This window comes from Filobasidium floriforme, assembly GCF_021052385.1.
Source record: "Filobasidium floriforme strain CBS 6241 chromosome Unknown HD553scaffold_26, whole genome shotgun sequence".
Lineage (NCBI taxonomy): Eukaryota > Fungi > Basidiomycota > Tremellomycetes > Filobasidiales > Filobasidiaceae > Filobasidium > Filobasidium floriforme.
Window position 1 is genome coordinate 321,997 of NW_025763647.1, and position 15,823 is coordinate 337,819.

Below are 15,823 nucleotides of genomic sequence, written 5' to 3' on the forward strand. Positions count from 1 at the left end.
TGATGCCGTTGACCCTGGTCGAAAGATTCAAAAGTTGCAAGTCGCATCGTTCATTCATATTCATCAACTCTTGTACCTCTGTCATCATCCTCTCTCAATCGTATCGCTGCTGTGATCGAACTCCTCCACACTGCTGGACCCGTATCCGAGGAAAAGAGTACCGGTCAAACCATGCAAGAACACACTTCCCTCACGCTAGAAGAATACAGGCGATACGGCCGTCAGATGATCCTCCGCGGTTTCGGTCTGCCAGGCAAGCCAAAAGTCCCACAAATTACCTATCGAGCATCTCAAGCTGACTTTTAGTACTATATCTTATGCTTTGCTATAAACGCAGGCCAGCTCAAGTTGAAGAACGCCAAAGTCGCCGTGATAGGGGCCGGTGGACTGGGTTGTCCAGCGCTGCAATACCTCGCCGGAGCCGGTGTAGGTCCGTCCCTCCGCTTTCAAAGACGTACAGGAAACACAGCTCGAGCTCATGCTGTTTCTCATTGGGCGTGATCTACCTTTGGTATTGAGCAGGAACGATAGGGATATTCGACTTTGATACCGTCGAAGCGTCAAACTTGCACCGACAGGTCTTGCATACCACGGCCCGGGTGGGCGAGTACAAAGCAGAGTCTGCAAAGGCGGCGTTGACGAGGTGAGCCCTCATGGTTTCCTTGGAACGTCTTTGGTGAGAACGTATACTGAGAATGCCCGGCCTCCCGGCTGTGTTCCTACGCTATACTACAGCCTCAACCCGCACATCACCATCATCACGCATACCTGCCCCCTACTCCCTTCGACCGCCCTCTCCCTCTTGGCGCCTTACAACCTCGTGCTGGACTGTACCGACCGCCCCCAGACTCGATACTTGGTCAACGACGCTTGTGTGAGGTTGGACGTACCGCTCATCAGCGGAGCAGCTATCGAATGGGCTGGGCAGTGGTGCGTCTTGGGAGGGTACCATCAGGGTGGATTACCTATTCCTGCAGCCGAGTCTCGGAGGGAAGATGGTGATCACAAGGGGATTGGTCGAGCGACTTGGCCAGCACCCTCGCTACCAACCGGCTCGAGCGATCAAATGTCACCACCACCGACACCCACCCCTCGAACCCGTCGACCGTGTTACCGCTGCCTCTTCCCCCAACCTCTCGCCAACACTTCAGGTAACGACCGCTCAGGCACTTGCGAAGAAGAAGGCGTCTACGGCCCCATCGTCGGCGTCGTCGGCGTCCAAATGGCAGCCGAAGCCATCAAGGTCGTCTTGGGCGTCGACGACCCTCTGCCAAGGTTGAACCTGATCTCCATGTCCCCCGCGCTTACTGCGGACCCAGCGAGCACGAGCACGCCGTTCAGGTCTATCCGGGTCAGGGGACCTTCGGGCAAGTGTAAGGCCTGTGGGGAGGGGCCGGGGGTGGTCGTAGGGGATGATCTTGAGGCGGTGGGGTATGACGAGTTTTGTGGGGTGCGCAAGACGTACGATCAGTACGCGGGCGAGGGCGAGGACAAGGTGGATGTGATGGGGAAAAGGACGACCACGCAGGCGAGCGTGGAGAGGATCTCGGTGCAAGGTCTGAAAGACGGGTTTTATGATGGACGGATACCGGGTGGATATGTTACTTCGCTCGATCCCGTCTCGCCGGAAAGGTCAGGGAGAAGTGAAGAAGGTGACGGGAAGAAGGTATTGGTCGACGTCCGGGCGGAGCTCGAGTATGGCTTGTGTGCATTACCGGGGTCTACAAGTGAGTGCGATATCTCATCTTGATCAACTACATCGCTCGCGATAGAAATTTTCTGACCGTTGAGACTAATCGTCGATTCTTCTAGATATCCCGATGAAGGCTTTTCTCTCGGACCCGATCGGCCGACTGAGATCTATCAGCCAGACCGCACACCTACCTTCCGAAGTCTATTTCATGTGTCGGAGAGGGAACGACAGCTTGATCTCGGCCGAGGCGCTCAGGGCGGCTTTGAGCGAGAGCGAGAGTGAGGCAGGGAAGGCGGTTGAGAGGTGTCGAGTCAAAGATGTCGTGGGTGGCGTACGTGCTTGGAGTGACCAGGTCGATCCTACGTTTCCCATGTACTAGATTAACATGTGTTGACGATGTGGGTGTATATGCTCACGTCACTCGGTCATCGGGAGTTACGTAACCGGAGGCGCTACTAGTTCAGAGTCGGATTCCAGTGAACCAGGGGCCAAGGCATCAAAGGGATCGATCGTGATCGTGTGTATATTCTGGTGATCTGGTCCTGGGACAACTCGATCGACCTTTCCCTTTCAGATGTTGACATTTCAAGGGTAGATACAGATACAGATATAGGGAGGACGCATAGTCGAGGCTCCGGCATACGCCTCATCCAACTCCTCTGCTAGAACGTCACGACCAGCATAGACCTCCTCACGACCATGATCTTCCCCCTCGACGCCCTTTTCGACGTTCGACGAGCTCTCCCGGCACTGCCCATCCTCGCTTCCAGAGCTCTCCCTCTTCTCCCGCTCACCTTCTCCTCGTCAGTCCTAGCGATCTCTACCGAATGGATCTGTCACCTCGAACCCCTCCCTCGACTCCAAGGTCCGATCGCCGGCAAGACGCTGAGCGAGATCTTTAGGCGAGCGTATACGAACGGAGCGTGGACGTTCTTGACCAACATCTTCCTCAGTATCGGGTCGAGCGGGTTCTTGTACCTCGCTCTGGATCCGGAGAGGCCGGAGATGAGGGGGACTAGGTGGTTCAGGGACGCTCTCGAGGGGAGCTACGGAAATGGACACGGAAACCTGTCGCACTCGCACCCTTTACAATCGATCCACTCGACCTCGGCTCCTAATCTCCCTCTCCGTCGATCGCTCTACCTCCTCACTTCAATCTTCGGGATCCTCCACCTGTTTCCCTTCGGCCTCTTTATCCTGCCACACGTCCTCTCGGCCAGTAAACCCAGCCAGCGTCGGTCGAAAGGGGACAAAGGGCTCGACAAGGAGGTCAAGGAGGACGAGGTCAAGCGGGACTTGCAGAGGTGGTTGAACGTGAATAGGATTAGGATATGGACGGACGTCGGGGCGGCCGTATGTGCGTTCTTGGCGCTCGTCGTCTGAACGAGGTGTTTGAATGAATCGGGGTAGGAGGATTTACGGTATGGTCGGGGCACGGATGGGGGGTCTGGAGGATGAAGGAACAGAAGGGATGGGCAAGCGGGACTCGGTGGACTATACGACGTGCGGGTCGTCGAAGTTGGGAGCGGAAGTTCCGTGGAAGAGAGAGCGACCAGAATAGGCCTCATCTCCTGCAGACGACGATTACGATGGGAATGGGCTAAGCTCCACGTTCCGTCATTCACCTGACGGGTGGTATGGACTACGACGAACGGAAAGCATTGAAGACAGTTCACGCTCGGATGGCGTAGCTTGGCATATTCGGGAGATGGAAACGGGATGGAAGGAAGAAGGGTGCCGCGGGGGTCGTAACGACCCTTTGACGATCAATAGATGGGTTTTCCGATTAATCTTTTGTATGCAGTCTTCATTTTCGGTCCGATGGTATCGACCATATGACGATCGTGTTACGCCGTTCCGAATCCCGTGAAACATGCTCGATCGAGCAAGACGGTTCAGCGCAAGCTTGGCGGATAGCCATCTTCGTCTGCCCTTGCCAGTCTTGACATCAGGGTATAGGAATGAGCCTGAATCAATTGGCTGGCGATTGCGCCTGCCTTGTCGTAACTGGTCAAGGCAGAGGCTATTTGTCCTGCTTCTCCTTTGAAATTTCCACTTTTTTTAAGACCTTTAAGAATAAGATATTCTTCTTGAGCGGAGGTCGCTCTTCAAAAGGATGTCATCAGCCTCCCTGGCGGTATCCTTCTTGAGGGGTGGTAAATCCTTCAAAAGAATATCATCTGTCCAAACAGACAGAGATTCGATCACCGCCCATACCCTCTCCTTGTCGGTTATAAGGATACCGAAGAAGCGGGGTAGGCTTTGCATACAAAGGTTGGCGGCTCGAGCCACTGTTGACACGCAATGAAATCGATCGACTCGCTTTGTTGAAGCCACAGCCGTGTCCTGGTGTCTCCACAGAGTTTTGGTAACGCTTCGAAGCGTAGATGACCGCAATAACAAACAATTGTATACCGAGACCCCTCGCACGAAAAACAAAATACGAACAGCCAAGCGGTGGAACATCGCCGGCGAAATCTAAACAAGAAACTGTCACCTTCACAAGGCCGATGAAACGCATCAAGCGGCCCGAGTTTGCCTGTATTCGGCCTCTGCGGCGGCGGCGGCATCTGCAATATCGCCTTGTACGCTCTACATGAAGACGAAGGTTAACACGTCATCAAACAGGTCAGCGTCTATTTCGGCTAAAATCAGGAGATGAATAAGTCGGGACGTACCGAGAGGGTCTCGGCGGCCGTGCTGAAGAAGATGAGCTGGGCGTTGACGAGGTTTGACAAGTTTTGCAAAGGTTCGGGCTGATATACATGGGGAAACACGGTCCTGGTCAGCTCACTGTGAGATGTGCAGGATCGACATCGCCCCGACTCACGTTCTCTAGAACAGCCTTCATGAGCCCGATGGCGGTCTCGGTCATCTGAACCAACTTGTCCTCAGCCTCCTCCACTTGGAGTCGGTATTGTTCCTGCTTGGGGGCGGCAGCCGACTTCATGCTGCGAGTCATTTGACAGAGTTCCGGTCAGAATACAGATTATCCTCATAATTGACGTGTAAGACTCACGCAGACCGAGCGGCGTCCAATTCCAGCCTCGCCGTCTTGACGTTCGCCCTGGCCTTCATGGCGAGCGCGATCGAGGACGACAAGGTGGCTTGCCAGGGAGTCAAGAACGTGCCGACGATCACGTGGTCTTGCTGCAGACGAGCGTCACCGACCTGTATCATCCCATAAACAACCAGAATCAGCCTATGCACGGCAAATGCACGACTCTGGCACGAAAACCAGACTCGCCTTCTCCATAGCCTCAGAGTAAGTGTTCAAGGTCTTTCCCAACCGGTCCTCCAATCCGACATTGAGCGCTCCAGCTTTAGCGGCCCTGCTCAAAGCGTGAGGCAAGGTCTTGGGAGGAGCGGGAGGGGTCGAACCGGGTTCAGCGGGCATGGGGACGTTGACGGGCAACTTGACATTCTGTGCGCGGTCGAACAAAGGTAGAGTCAGCGTTAGGTTGGAGTTTGATAAGCGATAGTGCGAAGAGGGGATAGACTACGGGAAAAGAGACCGACCTTGAGGTTGTTGTGAGCGAAAGAAGACCATCCTTGAGAGACAGTCTGTCCGAGCTCGGACATGGATTCGGTGATCTGGGTGGGGTAGTCGTACTATGGCCAGCCGCAATTTCGTAATCAGCGTCCCATCCGACCAAAAAGCACAGCTCAGTTGCGACTCACAGACTCGGTCTCGTGGACCTTGGTGATCCTGACAGGGAACGAGACGAAAATGAGCATCAAATAGTTCATCCCGGATGGAATGCCGAAACTCACTTGAGCATTCCCTTGTGCAAGTCGTTAAGAGCGTCCACTCGAGCCTCGAGAGCCTTGTACTCGGCAGGGAGTCTGAACAGACCACCATAGACAGTATACAATCAAGAAAGCACGTCAGTAGAGTTTCCCACTCCCCACCAACCGCTATGTCCGCTTGCACTGCATCAAAACACCCTCCTCGACCTCCCTCGGAAACGCGACTCACTCGGTCACATCGTTAGGGTCGACCTGACCGAACCTCTCCCGAGTGCTCTGTACGGTATTCTTGAGGTTCTTATTGATTCCCGAGAGGTCGACCGAGGCTACGGACGCCGTGAGGGAGGCTTGAATGTTCTTCCAGCTGTGAATGAACAAGGTTGAAAGGAACGGAATGAGCTGGAGTCCGGCGATGCCAGTGACAGCTTGTGAGGTGCCAGGCGTACCTCTGCATATTGACGCTATATGTCGATTTTCCTGTGTGGTCTGGTACGGTCTGTATCTGCAGGATCTTGGAACAAGTCACCATGTATCAGATGCAAGGTTATATAGAGATAACCACCATATCATTCTGCTTGCCTGCTGGTGATCGCTGCCGTTCCCCCTCTCCCTCACGGAAGCAAATGGAACCAAAACGCGAACAACACACACGAGGATGTGACATGCATGGGGTATCCATGTAACCATGCATCTACACGACTGAGGTAGTCTCTTCCGACAGATCCAGCGACATAGATAAGCTACTAATAAATGGGCAGAAATCGAATATAGTATGAAGAGGAGGAGAGAAGGACTTTGGGAGCCAATCCTGACAGCCCCGCTCAACCCCGCTTGTGTGCCATCTTGGCTCCCAAAGCATAGCTCGGCGAATCTTGTGGACTGGCCGCGGCGTCCAACAGTTGCTGTATTAACAAGAACAAGGGTCAGCAACCACAATTCGAAATTCCCGGGTAGTACCGAGAGCCCCTAGCGCGACTCACCCCTCCGTGAAACGTCTGCATCTCGTCCGGCCCGAACAGGGCGAACCCTCCAGCTCCCAAACCTGTCCTCCCAGGGCCACCAAAGACCTCTCCCGCCTCTGATCTCGTCGTCCCATCTTGTCCACCCCCTCGTGTCTGCTGCTGTTCGGTGATCGTAAACTCGCCCACTGCCCCTTCTTCCTCCTCCATCTCGCCCGCCAGCGAATCCTGCCCGACATCCCTTCCGTGCTGAGGATGTTGCCCTTGATGAGCATCGCCGTAACTCTCCGTGACGTACCCCTGAGGAAGCGCCGGAGGAGGCATCTCATCCAACGAATCATCAAACGATTCATCCAAAAAGTCCAATTGCGGGACCGTCGACCGCCGATGTTTCGGCATCCCGACCGTCGAGACGTCCGGATCCTGGCCTTGATCCAGGTCTGATGGAGGAAGAGGCTCGGTCATGTTCATCAAGGGAGAATCGTCCAGTTCCATCCTCCCCATCGTGTCCCTAATCGTCTCATCCCCCCTCTGGTCGCGGGAGAACAAACCTCCTTTGCCCCGCACACCCGCATTTCTCGAGGGGGACATCGAGAACCCCTTCCCAGCCGAGGACGACATGGACATCGAGGACGACCCGGGTCCACCACCGGGTCCACCACCGGGTCCACCACCTCCTCCGAACCTGGAAAACGCTGGCGGCGTCGGCATCCCCGGACTATCCATCCCCTCGTCATCCATCATCAAGTTCCTGATCACAGCCTTGGCGGCCTCTTTGGCAGGGGTCTTGCTGACGATCGTCCGATCTGGCAAGCCGAAATTCATCGTCACCGGCGGTGTACCTCCATGAGCGAGCCCGAACTGCGGCTCTTCGTCCGAGTCCGAGGCGAACGAATCGTCTCCTCCTGCTTGTTGGGCCGTTGGGGCTCTTCTGGGCGTGCGATCGTTTTTGGTCTGATTCTTGTTGGCACCGTTGCCATTGCCATTGCTGTTGTGGTTGAAAGACAACGGCCTGATCTTGGGGTTCAACGGCGTGTTCCTCAAATCCGCAATTCCATCCCACGCCGCCGTGCCCGACTTGTTCCCAGGCTTGACGGGCGAGAACGGGTTCATGTGCGCTTTGGGGGACTGGAAGTGCGATGGCATTTTCGGTTTGAACCGGGGCAGGTCTGGCAAGTCCCTGCTCGCCGAAGCTTTGTGTGCCGAGCTGGGTTCACCGGGAGGGTGGTACGAGCTCGACTGATCCGACCGACTTATCAAGACTGAGGGTTCTTCATCCAACCCTTCTGGCGTCTGATACGGTTCGTACCCACCCGACCTCGAGCCCGAAGCTGAACCGCTGGGTTTCGGAGTATCCAATCCGATCTCCTCGGGCAAGAACGACCCGGCCGTACTGCTCATCCCATCGTCATCCTCCAAGACCTCTTTCATCTTCCTCTCCAGGCTCGCATACGGCGTCGGGCTTTCCATACTGCTCATCCCCTCCGCCCAGGGTTGATTCATATGCGCGTGTGCACTTCGTCCGTGCGTATTCCCTTGTCCTTGGCCGTGAGATAACTGCTCAGGGTGTCCTTCGAGATGTTGCAAGTGATGTCTCGGTAACGGTGTCGAGGCGATAGGGTTCCCGTACAAGAACGAATGTTCGTCAGGGGTCATCAACCCGGACAAGTCCTCCTCGTTGCCCCGATCTTCTTCCGCCGTGCGATCCCCCATCCCTGTATGATCCAGCGTCAACGTCTGCTCGTACTCTTCGTGACGATACCCAGGACCTCCGTGTGCGTGAGAGGTATCGGCGTCGTCAGGGTGTCGGGGTTCGAGCGCCGTCTGACCGAAAGCTGCCGAGTAGAAGAACGTTTTCCAGAACTGTATATCGTAATAGTATAGGCCGAGTCATGATCAACAACAAGATAATATTCACGGAATATCGTTTGTGACTGACCTCGGAAGCCGCCCTCGTAGGCTCGCTGACGATCCCATACCGTTTCACCTGGGGCAAGATCTTGTTGTTGACCACATCGTGGAACCTGGCGAAATTGTGGTCGATATCTTGTAGGAGAAGCGTGTTCAGCTGCTCAATCTGTTCGATTTGGACACTATAGACGTATATATGATAGCGAGGTTGTGGTGAGCGTTTGCAAGTGTGATCACGAAGAGAGAATGTGCGAAACGAGACGCTGTACCTGATGGGATCGTCCGGGTTGACGTTGGCGACCGGGAAAAACGGCGGTTGCCGGAGTGGATTTGTGCTCATATCAAGCAGCCCTGACCTGTGGGATATGTGGATACTATGAGCTGATCGATGTCGAGGCGATCATCGAGCTGACACTCTTGTCCTCCCACTTGGATACAGACTTGTCAACAACGGGTTGTTTTGAATATGGTCAAGGCAGTCATGGTCATCAGGGGGCGACGCGCAACTTGAATGGTTATCTAATAGTCTCAGCTCTAGCAGCATATTACGTATCGCTTCATCATCAGCTAGCACCTAGGCAGGCCGCGAAAGCGACCATCACTTCACATCAAGTGGGTGTTGAAAGGGCAAGACTACAACAACTATCAACTACACTTGTACAACAGCTACATACACTCTACATCCTCACACCATGTCAGTCAAAGACCCAATCACCGGAGGTTCAGGGATCGGATTCGATTTCAGCAACCATGCGAGGAACCAACACCTAGGTGCCAGGATGGGCGGTCTTCCCAAAGGTATGTCGAACTGCTATCCGTCAGACCTTTCTTCTGCCGCTTCGAGCAAGCTGATCGACTTTGGAATCATATCGTTTATCCTGTAGCTACCTCGACGGGAACGACCATCGTGGGAGTCAAGTTTGGCGGCGGCGATTCGGGGGTAGAAGAGGGTGTCTGTCTCGGTGCCGACACTCGAGCGACGGGTGGACCCATCGTGGCCGACAAGAACTGTGAAAAGGTCAGTCTATCTCGCTATCATATTGGATGTGATGATAGGCCTGAAGTTCATGGAAATTTGTGGTTCGTGCGGGACAGATCCACTACATTGCCGATCACATCAGGTGTTGCGGAGCGGGTACTGCCGCCGATACGGAATTCGTTACCAACCTGATCAGCAGTAACATCGAGGTGAGCCCAGATTCATCCCCCTCACATCACCTACAACCAACTCTTTAACCACACTTCTACCCCCTTTGGGACCTGCTAGCTACACGCCCTCTCCACCGGCCGCAAGCCCCAGGTCGTCACCGCCATGACCATGCTCAAACAATACCTCTTCCAATACCAGGGGCACGTCGGCGCCTACCTCGTCATCGGCGGGGTGGACAACACCGGGTCTCACCTGTTCACCGTCGCTGCGCACGGGTCGACGGACAAGTTGCCGTACGTGACGATGGGGAGTGGGAGTATGGCGGCAATGGCCGTGTTTGAGAGCAGTTTCAAGGAGCACATGACGGTGAGCCTCGCGGCGTTACTTCGATATATATCGTCATCCCTTGAATGAGAGACTGACCATCTATTCTTCCATACGTCCACCTCGCAGCGCCAAGAAGCCATCGACCTCGTCGCCCGTGCGATCCGATCCGGAGTGTTTAACGATCTCGGATCCGGTTCCAACGTCGACGTCTGTATCATCAAAAAGGACAAGACGGAGATGTTGAGAAACTACGAGATGCCCAACGAGCGAGGCGAAAAGACTCGACAGTACAAGTTCCGAAGGGGTACCACCGCTTGGACGAAGGAGGATGTCAGGAGTCTCGTCGTCAGCGAGACTACGACCCCCGTGGCGGCGCCTCTTGCTGCCGAGGCTATGGACATTTCGTAGCTCGAGGGTCTCGTAGCGCACTTTGTGGGACGAGGTTGGCGATGTGTGCGGGATAGTGGTTTGTAATTTGTTTCCATGTCACGACTTTATGGGATCTCAGAAAGGTCTCTCCTGAACCGGATCGCGTGGACAGAATTAGCATGTGGCGTACCCAATATCTGTTCCTTTTGCTGAGGAAGCTACATGTATGATCGTCTTCAGAGATCTAGAGACCCTCATTGCTGTTGTGTGATCCTGGTCGACCCCAAGAATGCGCCGAGGCATCCATCCCCTCTGCTGCGACTTGCGTTGCGCGGCGCGTCGATCGGGCCGAGCAAGCGAGGTCGGCGACACAACTCCACCTCCCATGCATGCATTGTATTTGAATCAACACCGTCCTCTTGCTGCTCTTACATCCACCCAGCTCACAATCACATCGACCACGACCTCAGCTACGACTACGACGTACGATCAATTGACTTGCTTAAGCACGCTCTTTCCGTGACGACACCCTTGTACGACGATAATCCCGTAGGACCGCGATCGAAACCCCGGAACTTGGACGTGGACGATCAACCGGTATTTCAGAAACAATTTTTGCTTCGAGGATTGTACAAAATCGCTGGTAGCGTACTCGTACAGGTCGAGTAGTAGGAAAAGCTGGCGAATCCAGTCGAAGCGATCGATTCGACGCTCCTCTCTAAACCTCTCCGGAAAGCAGAAAGAAGCTGTGCTCTCGCGTCGGTTCGATCAAAAGACGAGCGATTTCTGCGGTTCATCTAGCTTGACCCCGGATCACCACCACGAATTCACGAACCTATACTCGACGACTAGTGGCTCGTAGGTAAAGATGATGACCGTAAGCTCGGCTCAGACGGGACGTCCGATGATCAACGGAGCGGACGGGTCGTATCGATCAGGAAACGGGGATGCCGGGATGGACCTGGACGCCGATGGCTTCCCACGACAACCTCCTCCTCAACGCTCGACGACCTCGTCATCGACAGCTCTTTCGCCTTCTTCCCCCTCGTCTATACCACCACGGTTATCTTCCGCACCCGACCTCGACAACGCACCGTCAGAACCACCTCGGGCCGGTTTTTCCTTTCCGGCGTTGCACCTCGGATCCTTCTCTTCCCTCAAGATGGACGATTTTGCCAATTTTCCCAGTTCGACGTCGAATGATGAAGACAACATGACCGGGATTGTACGGACATCGACACCGGCTGGGAATGATGTGGCCGTGGATGAGGAAGGCGAAGACGGTAAGGGTCAGGACGCAGCAGGCGGGAACTCGCAACTCTTGGTCTCACCACGTAGTCCGCTCGGAGCCTCTGCGACCTCTCCGGACGGGGCGACCGCTCGACCTTCCCCCTCGCTGTATGATGTGACGAGGATGGCAAGGTCTTCGAGCCCGTTCCGTCCTGTACTCGCGACAAACTCGAACGACACCGCGACTGTGCGTCCTGCCCATCAGCTCCAGACGGATCAAGGAGGCCTCGATCAAGATGGAGCAGAAGAACCCGACGCCTTCCTGAATCTCCCACCGCGGACTCTGGCTACGTCGAATACCACCGACTACCTGATCGACTCTCCTGGATTCTCGTCTGAAGAAGGATCGCAAGCTTTCTTGCGTCAGTCGAGGATCGCTCGACGGAGAACGATAGTCCAAGACCCCAACGAGTCCAGAGGGAACGGAGAGGATGGTGATGCGTATGCGGGTCAGGTGAGGAGTCGGCAGGGTAGTAGGGATATGATGATGGACGGGAACGAGGGCGTGCCTAGTAGGAAGGCGTCCACGGTTGGACAGCTGGATAGCGTGCATGAATCGGCGGTACGTGAACCGCATATATACTTGTACTCCCAAGGCTCCTCATGCTTACGCTTGAACCTGCTTATCACAGGACGTGCCCGAGGTACCTGTGTCTCAAGGGTTGGCTCCTTCTATACCGCCCGCCGCAACAAATTCGCCGCAGCCCCGTCGACCTAGTCTCGACGCACCTAGGCACTCCTTCCCAACCTCCCTCGAGCCGAGACGACGTCGACTTCCCTCGGCGCCTTCGGCCAGGTCGATCCCCGGTCTAGGCTCGTCAAGAGAAGATCAGGGTCAAGATCAGAATGACCAAGATGGCGAGGACAAGAGACGAGTCGCCCAAGAGGTCTTTGATCAGGCGAACGGGAATATCGCGCTCGGCCAGGCGATAACCACGGTCGATCAAGCTGAGGGGCATCTCGGTGGAAAGGCTGCTGTACGGGTTGCCTCGGGCTCAGATAGACACCCACGTAGTCCACCCGTGCCAACTGGGCCGCTGCATCCGGACATCACGTCGACGGATCGTCCGCTGATGGGTCAGTCAATGTCGACGTCCCAAGTGCCGCAAATCAGCCACGGACCCTCGCAGAGCATGGGCTCAAGAGGCGAAGATGGGGACAGACAGAAGAGTTTCAATCCGAATTCGAGGACCCCGCCGAGAGCGTATGCTGCGTTGCCCCCTATCCAGACGCAAGCCAATGCGGGCGTCAACCTGGACTCGATGCCGTCTTTGCCCATGTTTCCAGGTATAAGCAAAGACGAAGGGCCTTATCCGAGTTATGCCAGACCTCGGAAGAGCACGGACAGGGACGACCCCTCGATACGCCGGATGAGTGATGGAAAGATCGTGGCCGGGAGATATAGAGCTGGGGAAGACGGTCCGCCGCTCAGGATCAAAGTGCCTCCACCGCAGGAAGAGATCTGTTTGGAGTGCCTAATGAGGGATAGGGATCTCATGCATGTGGACGTTACGGGTGAAGGCGTTTGGGAACGCGCTTCCGACATCGATTGGCACGAGAGGCTCGAACGAGAAGACATGTGCGTCCAGCAATTCAGACGAGATCCAGAGAATCGGAGGAAAAGGGAGGATTGCGAGGGCGAAGCGCGAGCGAGGTTGGAGAGCATGTTGTTGCGCGAGGAGGACAATCTGGTTGACCGAGAAGTAGGATGGCGAGGCTTTTCTTGGGAAGAGGGGGAGAACGGGACTGGCCTACCAAGGCATTTCAGAGGGAATGTGGAAGGCGAGTTGCTCGAGGAGCGGCTCAGAGAGTTGGCAACCAAGGTGAGAAGATCCTTGCTCAAGGAAACGTATCCAAGGGATTGCCGCTGATTTACACCTTTTTCTTCTGAACCAGATGAACGCTCCCGCAGCACATCGCTTCAAGACTTTGCAAGTCTATCTTCGCGATCAGGCAGCCTCTGTCGGCCTTGTACACCCAATGGCTCGTCGAGCAGAGATGGACGCGGCAATGTCTCGACAGAGCATGGTCTCGCCCCCGGCTCAGCTTGCACCGGCCATGCGTTCTCAGGATCCGGCCATGTTGCCGCCTCACCTTCGCCCTTCCCAGAGTCACGGTATGCTGCAAGAGCCCGTGGACTACCAGCGCGGAGGTCCGACTCGCAGGCTTCCCCAACATAGTCATCATCTTGACCCTGTGCAAAGAGCTACCATGTACGCGAAGCCGATGGAGGAGCCTGCCTTCCCCTCTGGGCAAAACTCGGCGTACACTCGCAGCAAGACCATCCCGGCGATAGCGCTAGAGGGTCCTCTGCCGTCCAACCGGGACGCGACCCATTCAAGAGCCCCGCCCTTACAGCTCGACCTTCGCAAGGGCAAGGGGATATCTTCTCCTGGATTGTTGGAAGGCATGTCGCCCGATCCCAACGCATATGACGATGCGATCAACGATCGATCCAGCGGCAGATATGACTCGGGTGATCAAGCGTCGATCTCTGACTCACCGATCAGACCATTCTCCTTTGCGGTTTGGGCCGGAAATGGCGGGCAACATTCGGCCAGAAGCAGTCCCGGCCCTGGTCGTGACCGGCGAAATAGCAGTGCACTCGGGCGGTGGGGAGGCAGCGTTACCAGCTTCTTCAGCGGCAGTCAAGGAGGTGCTAGCGGTAGCATGATGGACATGCAGTACGTCGATCCCGCTCCCCTGTTTTGAGTCGTCCTACTGACGCTAACCGGAATTTTGTCCTTGCAGCCTTGGCCTTGACCAGGATCGTCGTCGCGGGTTGAGGGCTTTATCTCCTCTGCCTCAACCGAGATCGGTTTCGATGGCGTCGCCTCCGAGGCCCAACTTTTTCTCCAGAGCTTCGGCATCGTTCCAAACTCACGCACCGTCCCTACGACAGGGACAACAGGGCAACCTTTCGACCTCGGATTCGGGCTCCTTTGCCGACGAGCCTCGCGCACAGGAGCCCGTTGTTGCTGAAAAGAAGAAGAAGAAGGGATTCAAAGGTTTCTTGCAGAAATTGGGTGGAGGCAACAAGAAGCGCTCCTCGGATAGCTCCGAGCGAGACCGTGCTGGCAGAGCTGAAGACGATTACTCGACACCACTCCCTCCTCCGCCCTCCCTTTCGATTTTGATGGAGCGATCCGATCGAAGCTCGAAACACACTCGCTCGCCTTCCAACAGTAGCCTATCCGGATCGATGGCGCAGACACCAGGCAATCAAATCGCCAGCGGCCGGCCTTCTTACTCGAATGACCAATCGCAGCAGAGATCCGTTTCAGCCCCGATGGTCAAGTCGCCCTCGAAAAGCAGTCTCCCGAACACGAGTCCGACCAGTTCGCGATATCCCTATGGCCGAGACAACTATGGGAATGGAAACGCTTCGGGCTATCAGAGGGATAGCTATGCATCCAGTTCTACGGGCAGGCGAAGAAGCAGTATACCTGGTCTCTTCAATGGCGCAGGACCAGAGAGCGTCGATGATCGGCGCATGGATGCGACAGTCGAGGTCTTGGAAGGGGAGGATGGACGAGAGTATCGTTCGAACGGCTGGAATGAAGACGCGACTCAGTATCCTCCTGCCCGCTTCTCGCAAGACCGCGGAGGCCCAGGATCGATGACCAATTCAAGCGGGACGCTGTTGGCCCCGTCAATCGAGACCCCGATGATGGGATCTGTCCCCGCCATACAAACCGGGCGATCTCCCTACAGCAGGTCCGCCAGCGACAATCAGAAGACCCTCCCGCCACTCCCCGCTCAGCAGGGTGATTATAGCTTGCAACAAGATTATCCTTCGCCTATGAGGTCTCCCGATTCATTCAACGCATTCTTTGGCCAGGGGACTACCATGTCTCCCAACATGAACCAGCCTCCTGCGCCTTACAATGCGCATGGACGTACGCCCTCGAGCGGCCAGCGATCTTTTGCTTCGGGCGTGTCCTTCAAAGACGAGCCGCAACGTGCGCACAAAACCAAGAGTAAATTTGGACTTCGGGGTCTCTTTTCCGGAGGCAATAAGCAAGGTTCCCCGGCGGACGCTCTGCAATACGGTCAACAATACGGCTCTCAAGCTTCCGGAACGAGCGACTTTGACGACTTGGCTCGAGCAAAATCTGCTGGGCCGCAGTGGACCGCACCGACAGGTGGGCCAGTCGGATCACCCATCTTGCAAAATGGAGGACGACCTATGCGCCAGCCTCATGACGAGCGCGCCAGGCGCACGTATTACCAGTAACGAGCGATCTTTTCATGACCGTGACGATACCACTCGCAAATGTACTGGAATTTATGACTTGTCGACATATGCCAAAAAATGATATTCGGATTTGTCGCCTGTTACATCTCACAACTCGCGCTGCTATCCACGACCCG

The 15,823-nt window shown here is 55.6% G+C and overlaps 6 protein-coding genes across 6 annotated transcripts; 4 read left to right on the forward strand and 2 right to left on the reverse strand.

The window, feature by feature from the left end:
• Positions 1-76: 76 nt before the first annotated feature.
• Positions 77-2,144, forward strand: HD553DRAFT_319086 (putative activating enzyme URM1). The gene is made up of 5 exons (XM_046180968.1): positions 77-253; positions 338-430; positions 523-643; positions 736-1,727; positions 1,813-2,144. Exons 1-5 carry the CDS (start codon positions 172-174, stop codon positions 2,070-2,072), a joined length of 1,548 nt encoding a protein of 515 aa, XP_046033189.1. The 5' UTR covers positions 77-171; the 3' UTR covers positions 2,073-2,144.
• Positions 2,145-3,551, forward strand: HD553DRAFT_319087 (uncharacterized protein). Its single transcript, XM_046180969.1, has one exon. It carries the CDS (start codon positions 2,393-2,395, stop codon positions 3,074-3,076), a length of 684 nt encoding a protein of 227 aa, XP_046033190.1. The 5' UTR covers positions 2,145-2,392; the 3' UTR covers positions 3,077-3,551.
• A 429-nt stretch (positions 3,552-3,980) lies between these two features.
• On the reverse strand, positions 3,981-5,965 carry HD553DRAFT_319089 (putative cytoplasm protein). Its single transcript, XM_046180970.1, has 10 exons — positions 5,890-5,965; positions 5,673-5,807; positions 5,468-5,539; positions 5,375-5,402; positions 5,213-5,305; positions 4,941-5,117; positions 4,713-4,864; positions 4,524-4,644; positions 4,372-4,449; positions 3,981-4,285 (listed from the first exon to the last, which is right to left on the reverse strand). Exons 1-10 carry the CDS (start codon positions 5,895-5,897, stop codon positions 4,214-4,216), a joined length of 936 nt encoding a protein of 311 aa, XP_046033191.1. The 5' UTR covers positions 5,898-5,965; the 3' UTR covers positions 3,981-4,213.
• Positions 5,966-6,101: 136 nt separating this feature from the next.
• Positions 6,102-8,726, reverse strand: HD553DRAFT_319090 (uncharacterized protein). The gene is made up of 4 exons (XM_046180971.1): positions 8,583-8,726; positions 8,342-8,495; positions 6,424-8,265; positions 6,102-6,345 (listed from the first exon to the last, which is right to left on the reverse strand). Exons 1-4 carry the CDS (start codon positions 8,651-8,653, stop codon positions 6,265-6,267), a joined length of 2,148 nt encoding a protein of 715 aa, XP_046033192.1. The 5' UTR covers positions 8,654-8,726; the 3' UTR covers positions 6,102-6,264.
• A 207-nt stretch (positions 8,727-8,933) lies between these two features.
• On the forward strand, positions 8,934-10,355 carry HD553DRAFT_352833 (putative proteasome subunit, beta type, 7). Its single transcript, XM_046183723.1, has 5 exons — positions 8,934-9,111; positions 9,198-9,331; positions 9,409-9,501; positions 9,581-9,829; positions 9,917-10,355. The coding sequence occupies exons 1-5, from the start codon at positions 9,006-9,008 to the stop codon at positions 10,196-10,198; spliced, it is 864 nt and encodes a 287-aa protein (XP_046033193.1). The 5' UTR covers positions 8,934-9,005; the 3' UTR covers positions 10,199-10,355.
• Positions 10,356-10,808: 453 nt separating this feature from the next.
• HD553DRAFT_319093 (uncharacterized protein) lies at positions 10,809-15,756 on the forward strand. The gene is made up of 4 exons (XM_046180972.1): positions 10,809-12,011; positions 12,082-13,272; positions 13,346-14,133; positions 14,201-15,756. Exons 1-4 carry the CDS (start codon positions 11,028-11,030, stop codon positions 15,684-15,686), a joined length of 4,449 nt encoding a protein of 1,482 aa, XP_046033194.1. The 5' UTR covers positions 10,809-11,027; the 3' UTR covers positions 15,687-15,756.
• Positions 15,757-15,823: the final 67 nt, after the last annotated feature.